This window comes from Astyanax mexicanus, chromosome 17 (assembly GCF_023375975.1).
Source record: "Astyanax mexicanus isolate ESR-SI-001 chromosome 17, AstMex3_surface, whole genome shotgun sequence".
Lineage (NCBI taxonomy): Eukaryota > Metazoa > Chordata > Actinopteri > Characiformes > Acestrorhamphidae > Astyanax > Astyanax mexicanus.
In genome coordinates this window covers 20,184,443-20,204,479 of record NC_064424.1, presented here as the reverse complement: position 1 = coordinate 20,204,479, position 20,037 = coordinate 20,184,443, and the positions used below count along the sequence as shown (strand labels likewise).

General features: G+C 39.4%; 1 protein-coding gene across 1 annotated transcript; it reads right to left on the bottom strand.

The window, feature by feature from the left end:
- Positions 1–813: 813 nt before the first annotated feature.
- irs4a (insulin receptor substrate 4a) lies at positions 814–18,562 on the bottom strand. Its single transcript, XM_007247045.4, has 2 exons — positions 14,953–18,562; positions 814–6,235 (listed from the first exon to the last, which is right to left on the bottom strand). The coding sequence occupies exons 1-2, from the start codon at positions 18,233–18,235 to the stop codon at positions 6,231–6,233; spliced, it is 3,288 nt and encodes a 1,095-aa protein (XP_007247107.3). The 5' UTR covers positions 18,236–18,562; the 3' UTR covers positions 814–6,230.
- Positions 18,563–20,037: the final 1,475 nt, after the last annotated feature.

The following is a 20,037-nucleotide window of genomic DNA, read 5'->3' as shown; positions in this document are numbered from 1 at the left end:
AACAAAACAATGTTAATTTTACCCAAACATAAACCTATAAAAAGCAAACTCAGAGAAACTGAAGTGGTCTCTTAATTTTTTCCAGAGCTGTACATGGCTAGAACATGTTTACGTAACTGCAAAAAAAAAAAAAAAAAAAATAATGAAAAATTATGTAGGATTATTTAATTAATTAATTAATTAAACTGGACTCATGACATTAAAAGAACCTTTTTTTTTTTTTTACTTTTTTCAAGCTTCAGTAGTTTTTAGTGGTTTGCTTTGATTTGATCACAAGCTAAATTGAACTGGGCACCTACAGTGCAGATGCTAAACACAAAGCACTGTTCTTAACCGATTGCATCTATTATTTTGTATCAGTATATATTTTCAAGACACTGAAGATTTTTATCATATACAGTATTTGTCGAAATATTTTTTTTTTAATGTTCTAATATATATATAATTTATATATGTATACATATATATATTATCCAGTCTAAGCCCTTCAGACACAAAAATAAGGCCTGATCAGCATTTTCTCTCCTGCTTTTCTTTGTTTTCAGACCCTCTCTCTCTTTCTCTCTCTGTCTGACAGGGGAAGGGGGTGGGGGACTCTTTTTGTTTGTTGCATAAGACCCCAGCCATGATCTCCATCCACTTTGTCCAGCAGAGGGAAGCACCTGCCTGTGTACGAGGCGCAGTGTGAAAAAGGGCCGTTTTGTATGGGATGCATTAAGTGGGGAATCTCTGGTCTTAACACATCTTAGAGCAGTGTTGCATCATGTCAGATCACAAACATCTGATAAGAAAACACGCACGCATGAGTCACAGTCAAGAATACCTTGGCACTTTTTTATTGCAATAGCTCTATGACAAGCAAAACCCAATTTTGATAAATATACACCAAAAATAAAATATAAAAATGTAGAACTGACAAAAAAATCCTCCCCCCCTTTCAGACACCCCTCGCTCTGAAATCAAGGAAAGTGGGTGCTGTGTAGCATGGTCAACAAGAGAAAGGGATATCAAAAATTACAATATTTACAAAGGAAGACGGTGTTCAGAATGAGTCCGATTCAGTCAGCACTATCAGCGTGGTTCAGCCTGATCGCAAACTTTTAAGCAGCAGATGTGAGCATTGACTGGGATCCTCAAGAGAAATGACAAACTGCAAATTGTCAATCAACACACACTCTGCCTATTTCAAATTCTCCCCCACCCAACCCCACACCCCATTCCCTCTCTTCCTTCATCAAAACGCAAAATAAACTTGAAAAAAAAAAAAGGCAAATAACTCAATTCCACAATTCCAAACAAATAAGAGTTATCCCCAATTCTAGATTCTCAAGAGCCCAAAGTACAAAAACACAAGCTTGATTAGTTTTCAGGTTGTCACTGTAGTTATTGTGTAGAAAAGTTTCCAAGAAACGGTATACTACTGTTATTTTTTTTTCCCATTTCACATATTACATACATTAAAGCAACGCAATATCATGACACGATAGCATGACACAAAAGCTAGTCAAAGAAAGAAAGGGCGGCCACGAGGGTCCTGCCACTGAAACGAATGGATAAGTCACTGACATACAGCTTTGTCCCAACATCATCTGGACTACTACTGTAAAGCTAACACTTCTTACTACACAGCTTTCAACCACAACCTCTACCCAACATCTCTTCATATAAAGCTTTCAGGTACAGGCAAGAAAGGGACTGTTAATAACCCTTAGTAGTTTAAAAAAGAAATCAATTACCAAAAAAATAAATAAATAAATTAATTAATTAATAATAATAAAAAAAAAGCAAAGACAAAGAGATGTGAGAAAAACACATGGTCTTAAGTAAGGTCATATTTACACTTAATTTCTCCCTCTTTTCGAGTTATATATTAATATAATTGCAATCACCAGCAATGCTCTGTACAAACTGTCCCACATACAGTGAACATCACCGTATCAATCAATAAATAAACATCATGTTCATAAATAAATGAATAAATGAATCATTACCAAATCTCATTAAATAAATCATCAACATAATCATACAGATCATACAGAACAGAGTAGAGTTGTGTAGAACAGTAGGCTACAGTATGTACCGTGTAAGGAATGATCAAGCGCATAGACAGTAGGTTGATTGATTGGCTGGTTGGTTGATTGGTTGGATTTGTTGGTTGTTAGTACAGTACCAGTGTAGTATCCAGGTATACTGTATGTTTGCAGTGTGAAGTGCTGTGTTTTGTGAGTATCGGGAATAATATACGAGAACGTTCAGTAACCTCATTGTTCAGTAAAAAAATAACAAAACAACAATCTCCTCTCCTTATCCAGTTAAGAAGAGCTAAAAAAACACCATCTCTGCGTAACACTGCGTAAAACAGATCTTGTAACAAATGTAAACAGTACGCTGCTGTGTTTGAAACCAACCCAAAGCGAGCCACAATTTTCTAGGGATTTTTTTTTCTGGAAATGATGGACAAAAAAAATGCCATGACAGATGTTTGCATTATACTGTATTCGCCTGGCCTTTCTTAAACCTGGCAGCACATGTAAGACAAGACAAAATGTCAAAAATAAACGGACTTAAAGGTCAGGGATGCACCAATATTTAAGTTAAAGTTTCGGTCCAAAACCGAAATTGAACAAAATGAAATATTTGGCCAAATCTTGAATACTGAATACAGAACACAATACACATTTTTTTTTAGGTTTTCAATACTTTTGCCATTTTTTTGCCAGTGCATGAATTAAATTAAATGTTGTTCAGTCTTGCTTTTCAAAGAAAAGCAATTACAGAACTACAATTAAAAAATATTTAACATTTTTTAGATGTATAATATTGGTTGTTGAATATCTGGTGCATCCCTACAAAGAGAAGATGTGGCATTACAGTCAATACAACAGTGGTCACCAAGCGTTTCTCTTTGTGGAGAAAGTCCACATTCAGCAGGTTACAGCTTATCAAACACTTCTGAAGGCAATAACTGGATGATGATCAGGTTGGGTGGATTATAAGGTTAGGGCTGAACTTGGAAGTTGACATTTATGTTCTCAAAAAATGAAGGGTCTCAATCCTGGTCCTGAAGGAACTCAGCCCTACACATTTTAGTGGTTTCCTTGCTTTATGCTTTAATATATTCCTGAAAAAAACTCTGAAAGGGCTTGTTAGTTAAGATTATAATTCAAATCAGACGTTTCGGAAGTTGGGAAAGCATTGAAATGTGCATGGCAGAGGGATTTCAGGACAAGGATTGAGAGAGACTGGCTTAAACACTCTGGAAAAAGAATAAATAATGGTGCATTGAAGAAAATGTTCTTTGAAATGGAGGCATTGAACAACCAAACTTTGATAACCTTCATATGAACTCCAAATTACTGTTACTTAAATCTAAGCCGAGGAGTATTTAGAACCCCCTAATTTTTAGTTTTTTAAAGATTTAGAAGCTCTAGAATACATTATTGTATGAATAGAACCACCCACTTTATAACCATATGCTTCTCCTTGTAAGTTTAAAACTTGTATGCCAGTAATTATTAGTATTATATTGGTAATACTATATTAAATGGTTTATGTTGTAGGTTGTTGAGTTTTCAATAAAATGGTCTAACTCAGTGGTCTTTAACCCTGCTCCTGAAGAGCTACTTTCCCACAGACAATGGGAACCCAAATCCACCCCACTTGAACCACTAGGTAATTACTAGATGAGTCAGTTGTTCTTGATTGGCTGAATAGGATGTGGTTGCTAGATTTGACTGGATTTTAATCCTACAGTAAGATAGCTCTTCAGAAGAAACAGTAGGAGACCACTGGTCTAACCGCACCATATGAGATCCATGTTGAGTCATATGGACCGGAGGTAGCATCCACAGGAATGGGGGAAACACTGCTATCATCTAGTACCTACAAAAAAGTGCTTTCTGCAATTTAAGAACGCTTCCTAGCTCTAAATATACGATAACTGATTGTAAGAATTGATCGTATGAACCGCCCAATGTGTGGCATTGTCTCAAATCTAACAGAAGGAACACTCTGAGAGGGGAGACAGAGTGGCGTTTTCATGCTAAACCCCCTCAGGGCTTGGATACACTGGAGAAAAGCATGATGAGAGACCCATAATAGGAACTTTGACTCATCATCAGCAGTACAATCAGTTTGGTACATGACTCACTGCAAAGATCACTTCTATTGTTCGGATCCACGATGTTAGTTATTATTAGTTTGCATGCTGGAGATGAAGACAAGCTCCTGATACAAAAGGCACCAAAAAAGGAGGTTCTCTTGGAAAGATGCTACAGAACAGTGGTCACCAGCCCTCAGCCTGGAGATCTGGCTCCCTACAGATTTCACGCTCCTCTTACAGTTAATCAAGCACCTATGAAGGCAGGCAGTAAATGGCTTGGGGGGGGGGGGGGGTTGATTAGGTGCCAAAAGAATAAGGTATAGATCTTCAGGAGCAGGGTTGGGACCACTGTTTTGGATCCCAATTAGGCAACTGTACTCAAAGCATTCAACTTAACTCATTAACCTTACTACTAAGGTCCTCCTGTTTTGGTTCAGGAGTAATAGAATATTGTTAGGACAGGGCTCTAAAATCATCTTCTAGGATGCTTGGTGCTTTCTCTACTCAGAAGCTACATTCCAAATCCTAGGCTGCAGCTGAGATAGGTCCTTGCCTAGGCTACCCACAGTTCTCAACTGCACAAAACAGCATGAAAACTGTGCAAAATTAGGCCTCCAGAGCAGAGTTCTTTTTAGAATGTTACTTTTTAAAGCTCTTGAGTGGTTGAGCAGACTAAGATGCTGACACCCAAACCTACGACTTAAGAATCACTAGTTTTGCTGCTTCGCCATCAGCAGCCAGAGCCCGAGAGATCATTGCCTTGGCTGCCCTGTGATGCTGTATTGGCAGAAATTAGAACATAAGAGGCGAGAGTCTTCACGTGTATCAGAGGAGGCATGTGCTGGTCCTCACCATCCCAGTATCACAAGCATTTCAAGTGACAGGGGACTAAGGAATGGGTGGGTTAAGTCGATTTAAATTGGACAGAAAAATATATCAAAGAAATAAAATAAAATGTTAGGTTTCTTTACACATTTCAAACCACCATTCTGGTGACATCACCAATAAGCCTTTTAAGCCTTATGTTTTTATTTGTGTGACAAACAGCTTATTAAAAATGAATCTTCATAGGATAGTCCTACAAAGGAACCATCCTACCTCGACTGCAGCAGGATTTGGAACGTGGCAATTAACTGACAAGTTGAATCAGGTGTGTTAAAGAAGCAAGTTTTAAAACCTTTTTGAAAGCTTAAAGAACCACTAGGTAACGTTAACTACTGGATTAATTTGGGATCAGTTTAGTCTTTAGTTTTAAAAGTATAGTACAGTGTAGGGTAAATTAATCATTGGGTTATTGGAGACATTAGGGAGACATCAAGGATCTTTTGCCGGACTGGGTTCATCAGTGTATCCAGGCCCTCAGAGGTATATATATAACAAAAAATAAATAAATAACCCTCACCTGTCAATCTTATGATGCTGTAAAGTAAAATGACGTTTCTGACATGTTCAGAGAGGTGGCCTACACGGCCAACTTAAAACCCCTTTACAATTTCTGTAAGCAGGATCTGCAAGCAACTAAATGCTCCCTGAAAAAATACACCCTTCATATAAATACAAATCAATATAAATAAACAAGATCTACATATACATTATATGTGCGTGTGTGAGTGTGTGGCTGTGTGTTTGTGGTGGCGGAGGGAACTACTAAGTAGTTGGCACATTTTACAAAATGTTATCTGATATACAAGCTCCTCCTATTTACAAAGTTCTATGCGGGTTTTGTCGAGGGAACGGAATGGCGGCTCGTCTGTAAATAAGAACGTCAGCGATGAGCAGAACCATAAAGGGAAACTAATAAGTGCTATATGTCTGGTTGGAGTTCACAGTTCTGATTTAGACTCAGTGCAGCCACTCAAGTAAACAATAGCTGTTGTCCAAAAATAAATAAATCAATAAATAAATCATTAAATAATAAATTAAAAAAGTAACCGATTTTCTTTTTTGAACAGAAAAGAAATGGAACCGGTTTGAGGCAGTTATGTAGGAGATACAGAGCAAAAGAGGTTGTGCAGTTTCAGTCTTTGTAGTTGGAGGTCTGATGAGGAGGAGGAAGCAGCTTCCTCTTCTGCATTCCAGAGTTCATTGGATTCCCAATGTCCTGATTTCCTCCCAGCACATGACTTGCTTACTCTGTGTGGGAGAGAGAGAGATAGAGAGAGAGGTAAAGTAAGTTCAGACTTGCAACACTAGGTATTTTTAAGCCAGAAAATACTATTTATATCTCTCAACAGTGATTTGTTTGAACTGTTGCAAAAATGATAAATAATCCGAACCAATGAATGTCATGCATTTAGCAATGCAAACAAGATTTGATTAAAGTGTCTATGATACATCTTCTTGCATTCCAGGGTTCTTCAGTTTCTGTCTTTGGAATCCCGCACATTTTTTCATTTTTGCTGGCTTAGGCCCTATCTTTGTATTTGGATATTTTTAAAAACTGAGGGATTTGTCTGTGTTTCAGCCTCCTGTTGTGCAGATTGGTTTCTGTCTGAATCTAAAATACCCCCTTCCTCCCTATATTGATCTACATTAGGCATAAATCTACTGCAAAGTGTACATGCAGATTTCACATAATACAAACATAGCACTGGGAAAAAATGAGACCACTGAAAAATGATTATATTCCAGATGTTTTTAATTTGGTAAAATCAAAGAAACTCTCAAGAGGAAGATGGATGATCACAGGAATCAAACCAAGCTAAACTGCTTAAATGCTTGCATCAGGAGTGGCATAAACTTATCCAAAAGCAGTGTGTAAGACTGGTGATTGTGGTGACAAATATTGATTTCTGATTTCTAACCACTTTATGAATATGAACTTGTTTTCTTTGCATAATTTGAGCTCTGAAAGCTCTGCATCTTTGTTATTCCAGCTATTTCTCATTTTCTGTAAATAAATGCTCTAAATGACAATATTTTTATTTGGAATTTGGGAGAAATGTTGTCTGTAGATTATAGAATAAAACAACAATGTTCATTTTAATCAAACATATACCTATATTAGCAAAATCAGAAATAAATAAACTAAAGTAGTCTCTTATTTTTTTCCAGAGCTGTACATACACACACTCCCAGGCCAAAACAAAGTCACCATCTGGATTTAACTAAGTAAATGATGTGGGGTTGATGCTGCAGTTGGTCTGCAGGGTCTAGGTTCAGCAACAGTATGTGCTGAAAGAATGAGGTCAGCTGACTGCCTGAATATTTCCCTGATGGCACGGCATATTCCAAGATGTCAGAATTCATGGGGCTCGAATTGTGAAAGAGTGGTTTGAGGAGCACGAGATCATCATTTTCACACATGGATTGTTCACCACAGAGTCCAGACCTTAACCTCATTGAGAATCTTTGGGATGTGCAGCAGTCAGACTCTACCATCATCAATGCTGCAAGATCTTGGTGAAAATTAATGCAGCACTGGATTGAAATAAATCTTGTGACATTGCAGAAGCTTTTTGAAATAATGCCACAGTGAATGTGTGCTGCAATCAAAGCTTAAGGCTGTACAACAAAATATTAGTGTGTGTGACCTTCCTTTTTTTGCCCAGGCAGTGTTCATATACTACTGGGTGAGTAGTGTTTAATATGGGATCCTCTGTGTTTTCCCCACCTTGTGTAGACTGTTCCCCAGATTATTAATTATCCTACTTATACACACTGAACTACAAAACCTGACTTTTGTATATGACATGCATCAGGTGTGTATGGGCAGGGTATCATCAAAAACCATCACACACACTAAGAAACCCTGCTATAGCAGGACATGAGGATAAAAGTCTAGTTTATAGCAAAAAATGTTATTTTCATCATTTAATCATCATTCATCATTTTTGTAGCCATTCATATGTAGATGTAGAGTTGCAACTGTTTAACGTTACAGAAGCAGTAAAATCAGCAGCTTCTAACTGATGGTCCCGGAGACCCTCTGTCCTGAACACTGTAGTGTTAACCCTGCTCTAACACATAACCATTGAGGAAAGAGCTTTTAACTGTATGGTCCCTGTTTCCCCAAATCTTCACTTTATCATTATAACAATGGCCTTTGTACTATGGCTAGGTTCACATTACAATCATAAATGATCAACTCACATTTTTCTTGATATTTATGAATGTAAATTACCTGTACCTGTCTGTAATGTGAATCAGTCTGCTCTCAAACAGGAAAAAGACATTAAATCCAATCTGACTGATTACATTCATGCTGCATGCTTATGGGCCAAATACATACAGACTGCAAAACTGCCTATAATGTTTGGCATATTGAGATTGTATCCAGATTTTTGATAGCAAATATAACAAAACAAAAATTTGGATTTTTACATATAGAATATCAAAGTGTCTTTTGTGTTGCGTGCCCATGCTAAATCCACAGTAACAGAACTGGGATTGAACTGACGCCTATGACAACCAATACAGATAGGTTTGTGATGTCAGGATAGGTAAATCCAAACAATCAATAATAAGTGGACAGTTGTATCAGATTTAATATGTTCATAAAAGTCTAGAAAAAAAAAATAATGTCACAATAAGAGAAAAAAAAATCTGATTTGAGTCACTTCAATCTGGTTATGTGAACATCAGGAAACGTGAACATCTGGTAATTTGAACAATAAGTGGAAAATATAATGTACCAGGCAGGGCCACACACAAGCACACATAAGCTTTGATAAATGATGATAATGATAATATAATATAATAAATGATAGTGATGACGAGGATGATTATTAAAAATAAGGTGAAGGGGTGAAAGCATATAAAGTTTTAAAGAAAACACACAGGACTACTTGCTTCACTCATCAGTGGCTTTACTTCAGTTTCTGAAAAACTGGGTGTTCCAAAGGACAACACTGGGCATTGGATGTGCCGAACATGGCAAAACAGCTAGGTGTGCAATTAAAATAAATATATATACAATGTATACAATGACACTTAACATATATTTTAGACATAGAATACCCATAATCCATAGTGTTCTTTGGTTTGCTCTGTAGAACACAGATGTTAAACTCTCACAATCTGTGTTTTGTGTTCGAAATGCTTAACTATCTAGCTAAAATCTGTTTTATATAATTATCTGAATTACTATATAGAGAAAAGGAAATAGTCAGTATAGCACAGTTTTGGATGCAAACTTTTTTCTGTTTCACTGGCTGTGCTAAATCCAGTTCATTTGGACTCACTAAGAAATAGACTCAATATTTAAGTCTATCTATAATACATTATACTGAAAGTATACGGTGTATACTTATGTAATTTCTGTATATTTAATTTAATGATGATGATATCAACAAAATTTGTCATCATATTGCCCACCCCCAACAGTAAGTGACTGGAACATTCCCTTTTGTACACAATGCTGTAATAAGCTTAACTTTGATCATACTGTAAACCAATTTTACCATTTTAATAGAAGATAAAGACAACTCAAGTAAATACACAATCACTTTTTTGTAACAATGTGTAATGTGTGAAATGGTACCTGCACACCTACCTAAATCTACTAAGTAGTTGTGCCACATTTGACAGTAACAACTGCAATCAAACGCTTGTAAAAACTTGTGATAAGTCTATTAAATCATACTGAAGGATGTTTGGTCCTCTTCTTTTCAGACCTATTTTAATTTGGCTACATTAGGGTTTTTGAACATGAACTTTCTGGGCAAAGCCCTGTGAGCATGTAAATTGTCTGCTAAATAACCCAGACATGCTTCTTTAAGATGTCTTGATATAAAGCAGAATCCACAGTTACATCAATTTTGACCAGTTGTCTAGATTCTGAAAAAGCAAAGCATCCTCAGAGCATCACACTACTACCATCACCATGTTTGACATCAGACTGATGGCTTATGATAGAATGTGGTGTTATCTTAACAACAGATGTAATGAAACCAATGTCTTACACCTTATTACATGGACATTTTTTTAATGGCAAGTGTGAGAAATTGTCTTCAGCATTTCTATTGTTTCAGTCCAATTTGACTAATTTTGAAGTTTTAAATTTGATTACCAGAAATTTCAAGACTCCTTCTAAACTGGTGCTTATACATGCATGTGAGGGTGTGGGAGAGAAACATTGCCCATCTGATGTATGATCACATGCCTGAATACTCTTGTTGTATTATGTTACATTTTTTATGTTTGATACACAATCATCTATTAATTTCTTATAGCAAGATTTTGACTGGGAATGCATTATTTTGTGAATCCAGGTTGAAAGCAGGGAGTTCTTCAAGAAGAGACTGTTCTCAGAAGATTTTCTCATTCTGCAGTTTTATTTTTTTAGTTAGATTCTAGATCACACTGTTCCAACTCCAGATTACAAAATCGGATTGCGAGATTCAGGATTATTATAAATTTTTTGAGTATGAATGAGTGCACATGATATAAATACACTATTAATACCTAACCAACCACAGAATACCACAGCAACCACTTAGCAACACGTAAGCAACCACCTAACACACCTTAACAACAAGCTAGGACAGCATAGCAACTGCCTAGCAACCAGTATGCAACTCCATAGCAACCACCACTGCCTGGAGGCAGGAACCACTGAAGCTGCAACACTCATTATTCAGCATTATTCAGCTCCCTTCAAGAAATGTAGTTTTCTAGTTGTTACTTTTGTTCTTAAATGCTGCATGTTTAAACATCATTTAAAAGATGAAATAATAATATTTAAATAAAAATAATAGGGATGCACCAATGTGGGAGTTCTGGGTCGATGCCGATTATCCACGTGTGTATTTGCAGATGCCTATACAGATATACACATTTATAACCTACAGAGGGACTACACACCCCAGTTTAACTTCATGAACAAATGTAACATGCATTTGCCTTAAATCTTAGCTTTCAAACCAACTGCATACAAACAGTAAAATAAAAGGCTTCTCCTGAAGACGTTTTCACCTTTTTTGGTTTCACATTCAACAAGTTAAATAAAACAACAGATCTATTCAAAAATAATACAAATAAAAAAAAGCCTAAATCAGCCATTGTCGCATGGTCCTTTTTCAGCATACAAGGAATTCATAATCGGTTTGAAATATCTGGACATCAGCCAATGCTTAAAAAATAAATCAATTATTGGCTAAATAATGATATAGCTAATTCTCATATCATTGTGCATCCCTAAAAAAATAAGTAAAAATCCTTTTGAGCCTTTATTTACTAATGAAATTACACTCTTAAATTATGAGTAATACAGCTCTGGAAAAAAATAAAAGACCACTTAAAAATCATGAATTTCTTTGATTTTACCAAATTTAAAACCTCTGGAATATAATCAAGAGGAAGATGCGAGTGGCATAAATCCAAAAGCAGTGTGTAAGACTGGTGGAGGTGTTTTCAAGATGCATGAAAACTGTGGTTAAAAAACAGAGTTATTCCACCAAATATTGATTTCTGAACTCTTAAAACTTTATTAACATAAACTTGTTTTCTTTGCATTATTTGAAGTCTGAAGCTTTGCATCTTTTTGTTATTTCAGCTATTTCTCATTTTCTGTAAATAAATCCTCTAAATGACAATATTTATATTTGGAATTTGGGAGAATTGTTGTCCATAGTTTATAAAATAAACAACAATGTTCATTTTACTCAAACATATACCTATAAATAGCAAAAACAGAGAAACTGATTCAGAAACTAAAGTGGTCTCTTAGTTTTTTCAAAAGATGTATTTTAAACTTTGACACACAGTAGTTTAAGAAACATTACAAACAGAGTATTTGTAATAGTCAAAATAATTTAAGGAAATGGTATTTTTACTCAAAAGTAAGTTATATAAGCTCATATATTACAATCAACTATAATGGACTTTAGAAACACTAAACTAGCTCACCTAAAATTATCCCAACAGTGGTGATAAGCTGAGGGGACAATTACTTTTTCCACATGGCCTATATAAGTTTAGAGTAAATAACTTTAAGGTTGCATTGTGTCTTTTCTCATGTTATCTTTATACTGTATTAAAATTTGTGACAAAATGAAATAATCAAATCCTTTTTTTTATTGTAAAAAAACATTCAATGAAAAGAAAGTTTTCATGTTTAGATGGAAATGTAGCTCATGCTATTTTTGTAGAAATAATAAGTATAATATAAGCCATTAACTTTAGAAGAGGGCATGCATGTAAGTTGTGGTAATATCTAAACACCCCCCCCCTGCTTTGATTTAAATAATATAACAACTGTTACATAGCTTTAAGCAATAAACATTAATAGTAATGTGCACCATTTAGTGGTTGAAACGTGACCAAACGTAAATTCAGTTCACTGAGTTCACTGTACTGAAACTTACTGACTCTTTTACTGAGTTGTTGATGGAAACCAGGGGTCATAATGTCCAAAAGATAAATATTGTCACTTTAATTACTATCCAATTTCAAAAGTGAATCAGTCTGTGTGTTAAAGGTAAGAATGACGATGAGCAGGAATAGCAGGAAATCTGAGTAACCTAAGTTGTATTTCCAAAATGAGTAATTCTGATTCTCCAATTCACTTTAAATGACTCTGTTTACATCTTAATTACACACAAATTTAGAGGGGAAACAAGCCAAACCAACTTTTCAACAACCATTCTAGAATTATTAAGTTTTAGGTTGCTGAATGGCTGTTGAAAATTGCAGGCTTAAAAGAATATACTACTGTGTAGGACTAAATGGGCCATTCAGATATCTCCTCATAATGAATACGCTCAACAATGAGAACAGAAATTCTATGAATTGCACTGTATGACATCAGACTATGCAATACTGCATTCACATGCTAGTCAGAAGATCCCACTTTACACTTGTGAAGTTGCAATAACAATCACGTCACGTCCAAGTTCGGAGTTTCATGAAAATATGTGTTTTTGTCTTCATCTGCTTTTTGGGGGAAATTTCTATGGATAAAAGAATAAACAGCATTGTCCGATATCAAGTTAAATATGCACAACCAAGTATTAACAGCAGCTGCACTGTTAAAAAATAAAGTATTAACGTGCCATACAATAGTGATTGTTTTCTTCACCACCTTGTTTAAAGCTCAAAGGAAACAACGGCTTGGAGGAGTGTTTATGTGCAACTTCCAGCAAAGTCTGGAACTCATATTTACCGTAATTCTGATAGCATGTGATTACAGCAAAGTTTGTTGTGATACCACAAAGTTACCCGAACAATATTACACATGATTTTAGTATATTTTGCAAACATTTCTCTCTGTAAAATGGTATTAAATGGTGTAATGCAGACAATCTATCTAAAAAAAAAAAAAGAGACGGCAAACACAGACAAGGAACACACTGGATATAAAGTGAGTGTATGTAAATGTGTGGGACTGATGGGATGACAGACAAACCACATATACAGCTCTGGAAAAAATAAGAGACCACTTAAAATTAGTTTCTTTGGTTTTACCAAACTAAAAACCTCTGGAATATAATCGAGAGGACGATGGATGATCACAAGCCATCGAGCCAAGCTGGACTGCTTGAATTTTTGCACCAGGAGTGGCATGAAGTTATCCAAAAGCAGTGTGTAAGACTGGTGGAGGACAACATGCCAAGATGCATGAAAATTGTGATTAGAAACCAGGGTTATTGTACCAAATATTAAATTCTAAACTCTTTAAACTTAATGAATATTAACTTTGTTTTTGCATTATTTGATGTCTGAAAGTTCTGCATCTTTTTGTTATTTCAGCCATTTCATATTTTCTGCAAATAAATGTTCTAAATGACAATATTTTATTTGTTATTTGGGAGAAACATTGTCTGTAGTTTATAGAATAAAACAACAATTTTCATTTTACTCAAACATAAACCTATAAATAGCAGATTCAAAATCAGATAAAATGATTCAGAAACTGAAGTGGTCTCTTAATTTTGCCCAGAGCTGTTTATATTCATATTTAAGATTTAGCCTTACTTTTTTACCTAATAACTGTCTCCAGAAAGGAAACCCAAGACAGACAGTACGATCTGCATGTGTTTTTCTTTAATGTGGATTTATAACCCCACTTTACAAATTCATACCTGTCCTACACAGACCTGGGTAGTGTGCCAAAAAAGTTCATCTACACAACCATTCAAAAATTTGGAATCACTTTTTCATGTTAAACATTCCTGTAGTTTTGAATGCAATGATCATTTAAACAATGTATATATATATATACTTTAACATGCAATGCATTTAGACAAGACATTGTTAAACTATAAACAATATACATGTAAATAAATGTAATTTTTTTAGATAATGTTCTGTTAAGTTCTTAGCCTCAATATATGATTTGATCAATACTTTCAAAGCATTTTCTTTAAAACAGTTATTTTGAATATCAACTTTATTCTACAGCCTTCTTAGACATTACAACATCTCTGTCTCACCGTTTCTTTTTTCTCAGATTCAGTTTTCCCATGAATAATATATGTACTAAAAACTGATTTAAACTTTACTGATTCCAAACTTCGGAAAGGTAATGCATTTGTGCAAGTGCAGTTTTCAGTGCAAAAAAATAAGTATTTTTGAATTCAAATAAAAAGTGATCCAGGTCTTTAAGAGGACAGGATTTTTTCCTCTTCTTTTCACTGTATTGACAGCAATGACTATTCAGTGCTGAAATGATACTTCTTAACTTCGCTGCTTAATACACTGTAAACAGCAGCCATTTCACATCAAATAAGCAGAGAATAAACAAAAAACAAAGTTTCAAGCATTGCACTTTGCCCAACTTCAATATTACACAAGCCTCCATTCTCATTTCAGTTAAACAAGCAAAAGGACATTTTTAAAGCCACACATGCATTTGCGGGGTTAGTTGTCACTCAACTTGTAGCAAAAGGGGAGACAGAAATACAACCAACCTTTTGAGGCAGTGGTGTGTCCTCCTGACATGGAAAAATCTATACCAGCATAGGCCTCACTCTCTTGGAGGGTCCCATGGGCTGGGTGTGGAGGGGGGGCATTGCGTGTGATCCTGGGGACTTCCCTAAGGTCCAGAGCAATGTAGTTGAGGTAGCTGGATGAAGTGGTCCGGTGTGTTCCTCCAGTAGCACAGTTTGGAGAGAGGGCAACAGAGTCCGGAGATCCTTGATCTTCTGTGTGAGACCACACACTGTCAAATGAGGCAGAATTCTGCCACCTGCTGCCCTCTACAAGATTGAGGTTGGCAGGTGCTCTGATGCCACAGCTACTGGTGGTGCCACCAGGTGAAGGGATAAAGGTCTCTGAGCTGTGTCTCCTCCGGCCCTGTGGATCAGCCCTGATGACCTTGGGCTCCATCTGAGGGCTGGGTGTTCTCTCAGTCACACAGAGGTGCTGGATCATTCGGGAGGGACTTCCAGCTTCCACACATCTGCTGTGGACCTTCTCAGGGTTGTAATCAGCCTGAGATGGGCCATAAGCGCATCTTAAGGGGCGTGCGTAATTTGGGGGGTTCCATGGAGCAACAAGTGAGTGACGAGGTGGGCGGTCCTTCAGCAGGCTATCCATGTTTAGGCCTAAGTAGTCATGGTCAGGGGAGGAGCAGCAGAGCTGATAGCAGGGTTGAGAGCTTGGGGTGGAGGGTGAGTTCATAGCTGATGGGGAGGAAGCAGCATGAGGAGGTCTGTCACCAAAATCCATGTGGATGTACTCCCCTGGACTGGGTGGGCTTGGTGGTTCGGCTGGTGACATGGGAACATACTCTGTCTGCTGGCGGTTCTCCCTCGAGGGAGCTTTATAGGAGCGCGGAAGTGAAAAATATGATCCGTGAGACTTAGGGCCTTCTGGGGAGGACTGCGTGTATCCTTCAGCTGAGACAATTTGAGACATATCCATATAATCATCATACTCCGCCTGGTTTCTGTTAGAAGGGCTGGGTAATCCTGGCGAAGGGCTGTCTGCAGGCAGCATCATCATATATCCATGCCTGTCCACCTGTTGCGAAGAGCAGGGATGAATGTCCAGAGTGGCTGGGTGGTTTGCTCTGGGTTGCATAGGGGTGTAATCTGCATTAGGAGAGGGGACAATGTTGTACATCATGGGCATGTAGCCGTCATCCTTAGGCAGTTTCTTTTGACCGTCAGAGTTGAGCGAGGGAGGCCTGGTTGGGTGATGTAACTCAGAGTAAGACTTATAGCCTGCTTTAAGGAGGCACGAGCAGACAGGGTGCCGTTTTGACTCCACAGGGCTTGATTCATCTAATGAAGATGAGGTCTGTGTAGCTTTCTGGTGCATGACACCTAAACCATTGCCAAGCTTTGGCTTGGAGGAATGTGCAAGCTTAAGGAAAGTTCTTTCCATGTAACTACTCTCCTCCTCAAAAGTCCTGGCTCCGCCCTGTGTCTCTTTGTGCCAGTCCATGGCCATGTAGTCCACCAGCCGATACTCCTCCCTAATGGGTGGAGTGTTGCCATGGGATTCAGGAGTGCTGCTGCTTGCACGGAAATACCTAAAGTCACAAGGGCTGGGGCAGAATTCATCAGAGGAGTTAAAACCACCATCGCTGGGGGAACCACATATGGAGGAGCTGGAGGGACGTGTATGTGTGTCAGAAGCTGATCCGTGACCGCTGCTGCTGGAAACACTAATGGGACTGGTAGCTGACAGGAAATGTGATACAGGGAGGGAGGCGGAACGGGTGTGGTGGGCAGAGCCGGGTGAGGCATGAGAGCAGCAGCATCCCCCACTCTCCTCCCTGCCCACATTCAAACAGGGGGTGTTTAGGTGCACCAAGCTGCCTGTGCCGGAGCTCAGAGGCCGGTCTGAAGTCCCCTCACCTTCACTGGATGTACGATAGCGCTGACCTCTTGCTCCTTTACCTGTGGGGGGCGTTCCAGTCACTGAATCTGTTCTGGAGGCGCGCTGCAGGCCTGTCTGGCTGGGTGGCAGGTTGCCGAGGTGGCGCCGAGTTGTAATGAAGGGGATGGGATTCGAGCCTGAAGACTGGCTTTTGCTCCGCGGCCTAAAGTCAGGAAATGCTTTCAGCGCCTTCATGGTGTCCAGGATGGTTTCGTGCATGTTCTGAGCCACCACAGAGTCCTCCACCTGCACCCAGATCTCACCTGGCCCGATGGAAGAGGAGCGACCCACCTCGATGAAGAAGAAGCTCTCGGAGTGGCCGCAGCGGCGAATGTTCATCAGCGGCAGGTTTACAGCGGGGGTCTCTGAGTTCAACTTCACCAGGTGAATTGTCTTGGCAGAAAGGCACAGACGGTACACCCCCATCAGGTTCTTGGTCTGCCCTAAACCTTTGGGCTTCACGTTCACCTGCCATACCTCCTTGAATATGGTGCCGGGCGAAATGGTTCCGTAGCCGTCGTCCAGCTCGTCAGTGTCCAGCTGCCCTTTCTTGCCCTCAGTCATCAGCTCGGTGAGGGCCAGGTACCAGTCCTCCTGCTCCTGCTCGCTGTCTGCCACCATGGCGAAGTACTCGTCTTTAGTATAAAGGGCAATGAGGTATTTGTTCTTGGCGTCAGCCCTCTTGTTGACAGTGAAACACTGGGACAGGTAAATGACCCTCTTGGGAGGACAAGCAACACTGGCAGTTGAGGAGGAGGAGGAGGAGGCAGCAGCAGCAGCAGCTTTGAGGGTATTTCGGAATTTCTTCTCGCTGTCATAGTACTCCAGTCTGCTGGGCCCCAGGTTGCTGGGGCCTCTGAGGACGAAGAACCTCTTGTGGCCGTGCTTCTGCTTGCGGAGATAGCCACACTTCCAGATGTCTCGGTCCACGCCGCTGGAGCATACGGCAGCGGCGGCGAGGGCAGCAGCAGTGGTGTCGGCGCTGAGCACACGGCAAAAGGCAGAGTCATGGACCTTGTACTGAAGCGCGGGGAGGTTCTTCCTCGCCAGGGGCTCCTGAGTGTTGTCGTCAGGGAACAGGTGATGGACTCGGAAATGGTAAGGCGGGTGATGTCTCCTCGGCTGGGGAGCTTGGTGAGAAGAGGCCGTCAAGTGGACGGGCAGGCGGGAGGCGCTGCTATTGACTGTGAAGGAGGAGGAGGAGGCGGCAGCGGAGGAGGAGGAGGAGGAGGATGGAGGCTCCCCGGTAGAGGTGTCGCCGTTGGTCGTGGCCGCCGCCGCTGCTGTTTTCGTGACAACACGACGCGGCTGCGCATCCAGCGACAACATCACGCCGTTCTTGTGGAAATCTGGCAAATCTTCCATACGGGACAATGCGATTAAAGGTCACTTTACCTCCGCTACACCGCTGCACGGCCCATTTTCTTCCCCTGTTTTTTCTCTCTCTCTCTCTCTCGCTCTTGCTCTCTCTCGCGCGCGCGCAGCTCCCGATACAGATTTCACGCGCTGGTGTAAAATAATAAAATCCTCACCGCTGTCTGAGGGCTCGCCCCGGCGCGTCCGCGGCACCAAACGCACGACAAGAACGTTGCATGCTCGCAGACGAGCCGTAATCGCTGGCTGCCATTATCAATCTTTATTTCTCCCCTTCTTCTTCACTCATGGTGGCTGGCTACACATCACTACAACCCAGCGAAAACATCACGTGACGAGCACGTCAGCAGCGCGCTCAGTTCAGGGTGAGCGGCGGCGGTGGGGAGGAGGAGGAGGAGGACGAGGGGGGAGAGGAGAGGGAGGGGGGACTGGTGGAGGAATCGACCGCCGCCTCCGATTGGTCAAGAGCCGCATCAGTCTCGCAGCGCTTTACCGCTGACCGACCAATAGGAGGAGTCCTTCCCGCAGCCGCCGGTGTGTGATTGGACAGGACGTTGGTTGGCGGAGCGTCTCGCCTCTGTGTGCAGACGACGGAGGCGGGGCTTTGTGAGAATACAAAAAAAGGAAAATAATAATAAATAAATAAATAAAAAAGATCTTTGTAATGAGGAGAGAAGGACGAGGCACGAAAAGGAGACAGAAAAAAGGCGAAAGAGAGAGAGAGGATGGGAGGTCGAGCACGTCGCCCTTGTGTCTTGTGTTTAGCTACAGGAGAGAAAAGGAGTGACTGTATGACAGCGTGTGTTTTTTATTTATTTTATCTTTATACGTATATATTTTGGGAAATCCGTTTATCTCAGTCCTAGGCACTAGCCTCGGTCGCCAGCCCGCTTAAAGGACCTTATTGTCCTATTTTGTTTCTGCCTGTCTTTCTGCTGTCACACATTACGCTTTTTTATTTGTCTTATTTAAGGAGGTCTTATTTTGTCAAATAGCCTACCTCTGGATTATGCTGTGGGTGTTATGAGGACAGGAGATGCTGACCACTAACTAGCACCATTATTAACACTTGATTTTAGCTCTTACAGAAAAATAAAAATAAAAAAGTGGAAAAAAAATATTGTTTTTAATCCACATCCGGACGCACTTCTGTGATTTTTCCCACATGATAATGATGATGATGATGACTCATTCACTGTTCCACTTTTGTAATTTCATGATGTAACCTGCTGAAATGGATTTTTACAAGTTTTCCCACGTGATCCTATAAAACACCCAGATAACAGTACCTTTGTGGGGGCTTGTATGGGTAGTTAACCCAAGTTTGGTCAAACCTATCACCTATGGATTTCAGTAATGACCACCCCTCAGGGTCAGTGATGGGAGCAGAAGGGGTTAAACTTGGCCCCCATCTGGGTTGTACACTGCATATCCACGCCTTCTTAAATTAATCTAATGTTTTCCGAGGTTTTTTTTTAGGAAACATAAAAACATTCATTATGTCTGTTTAAAATTAGCAGCCAGAAACAATCCTATTTTGTTTTTGTTTTTTTGTAAATATTGTTTGAAAAAGCTTTATGGACATGCTAACTAAAATGCTGCCAAAAAACGAATAAAACTTAATAATAAGACTATAAACAACTATACAATATTTATAGCCTATAGCCTTTATTAATAAGAAGTGAATTTAGTATATTACAGTAACAATCTCAGAATTTACCATTTGGGATGAGTCCTAAATCATGGAGATTATTTGGACTTAATTAACCCCTTAACAGGCCAACATTTATGTC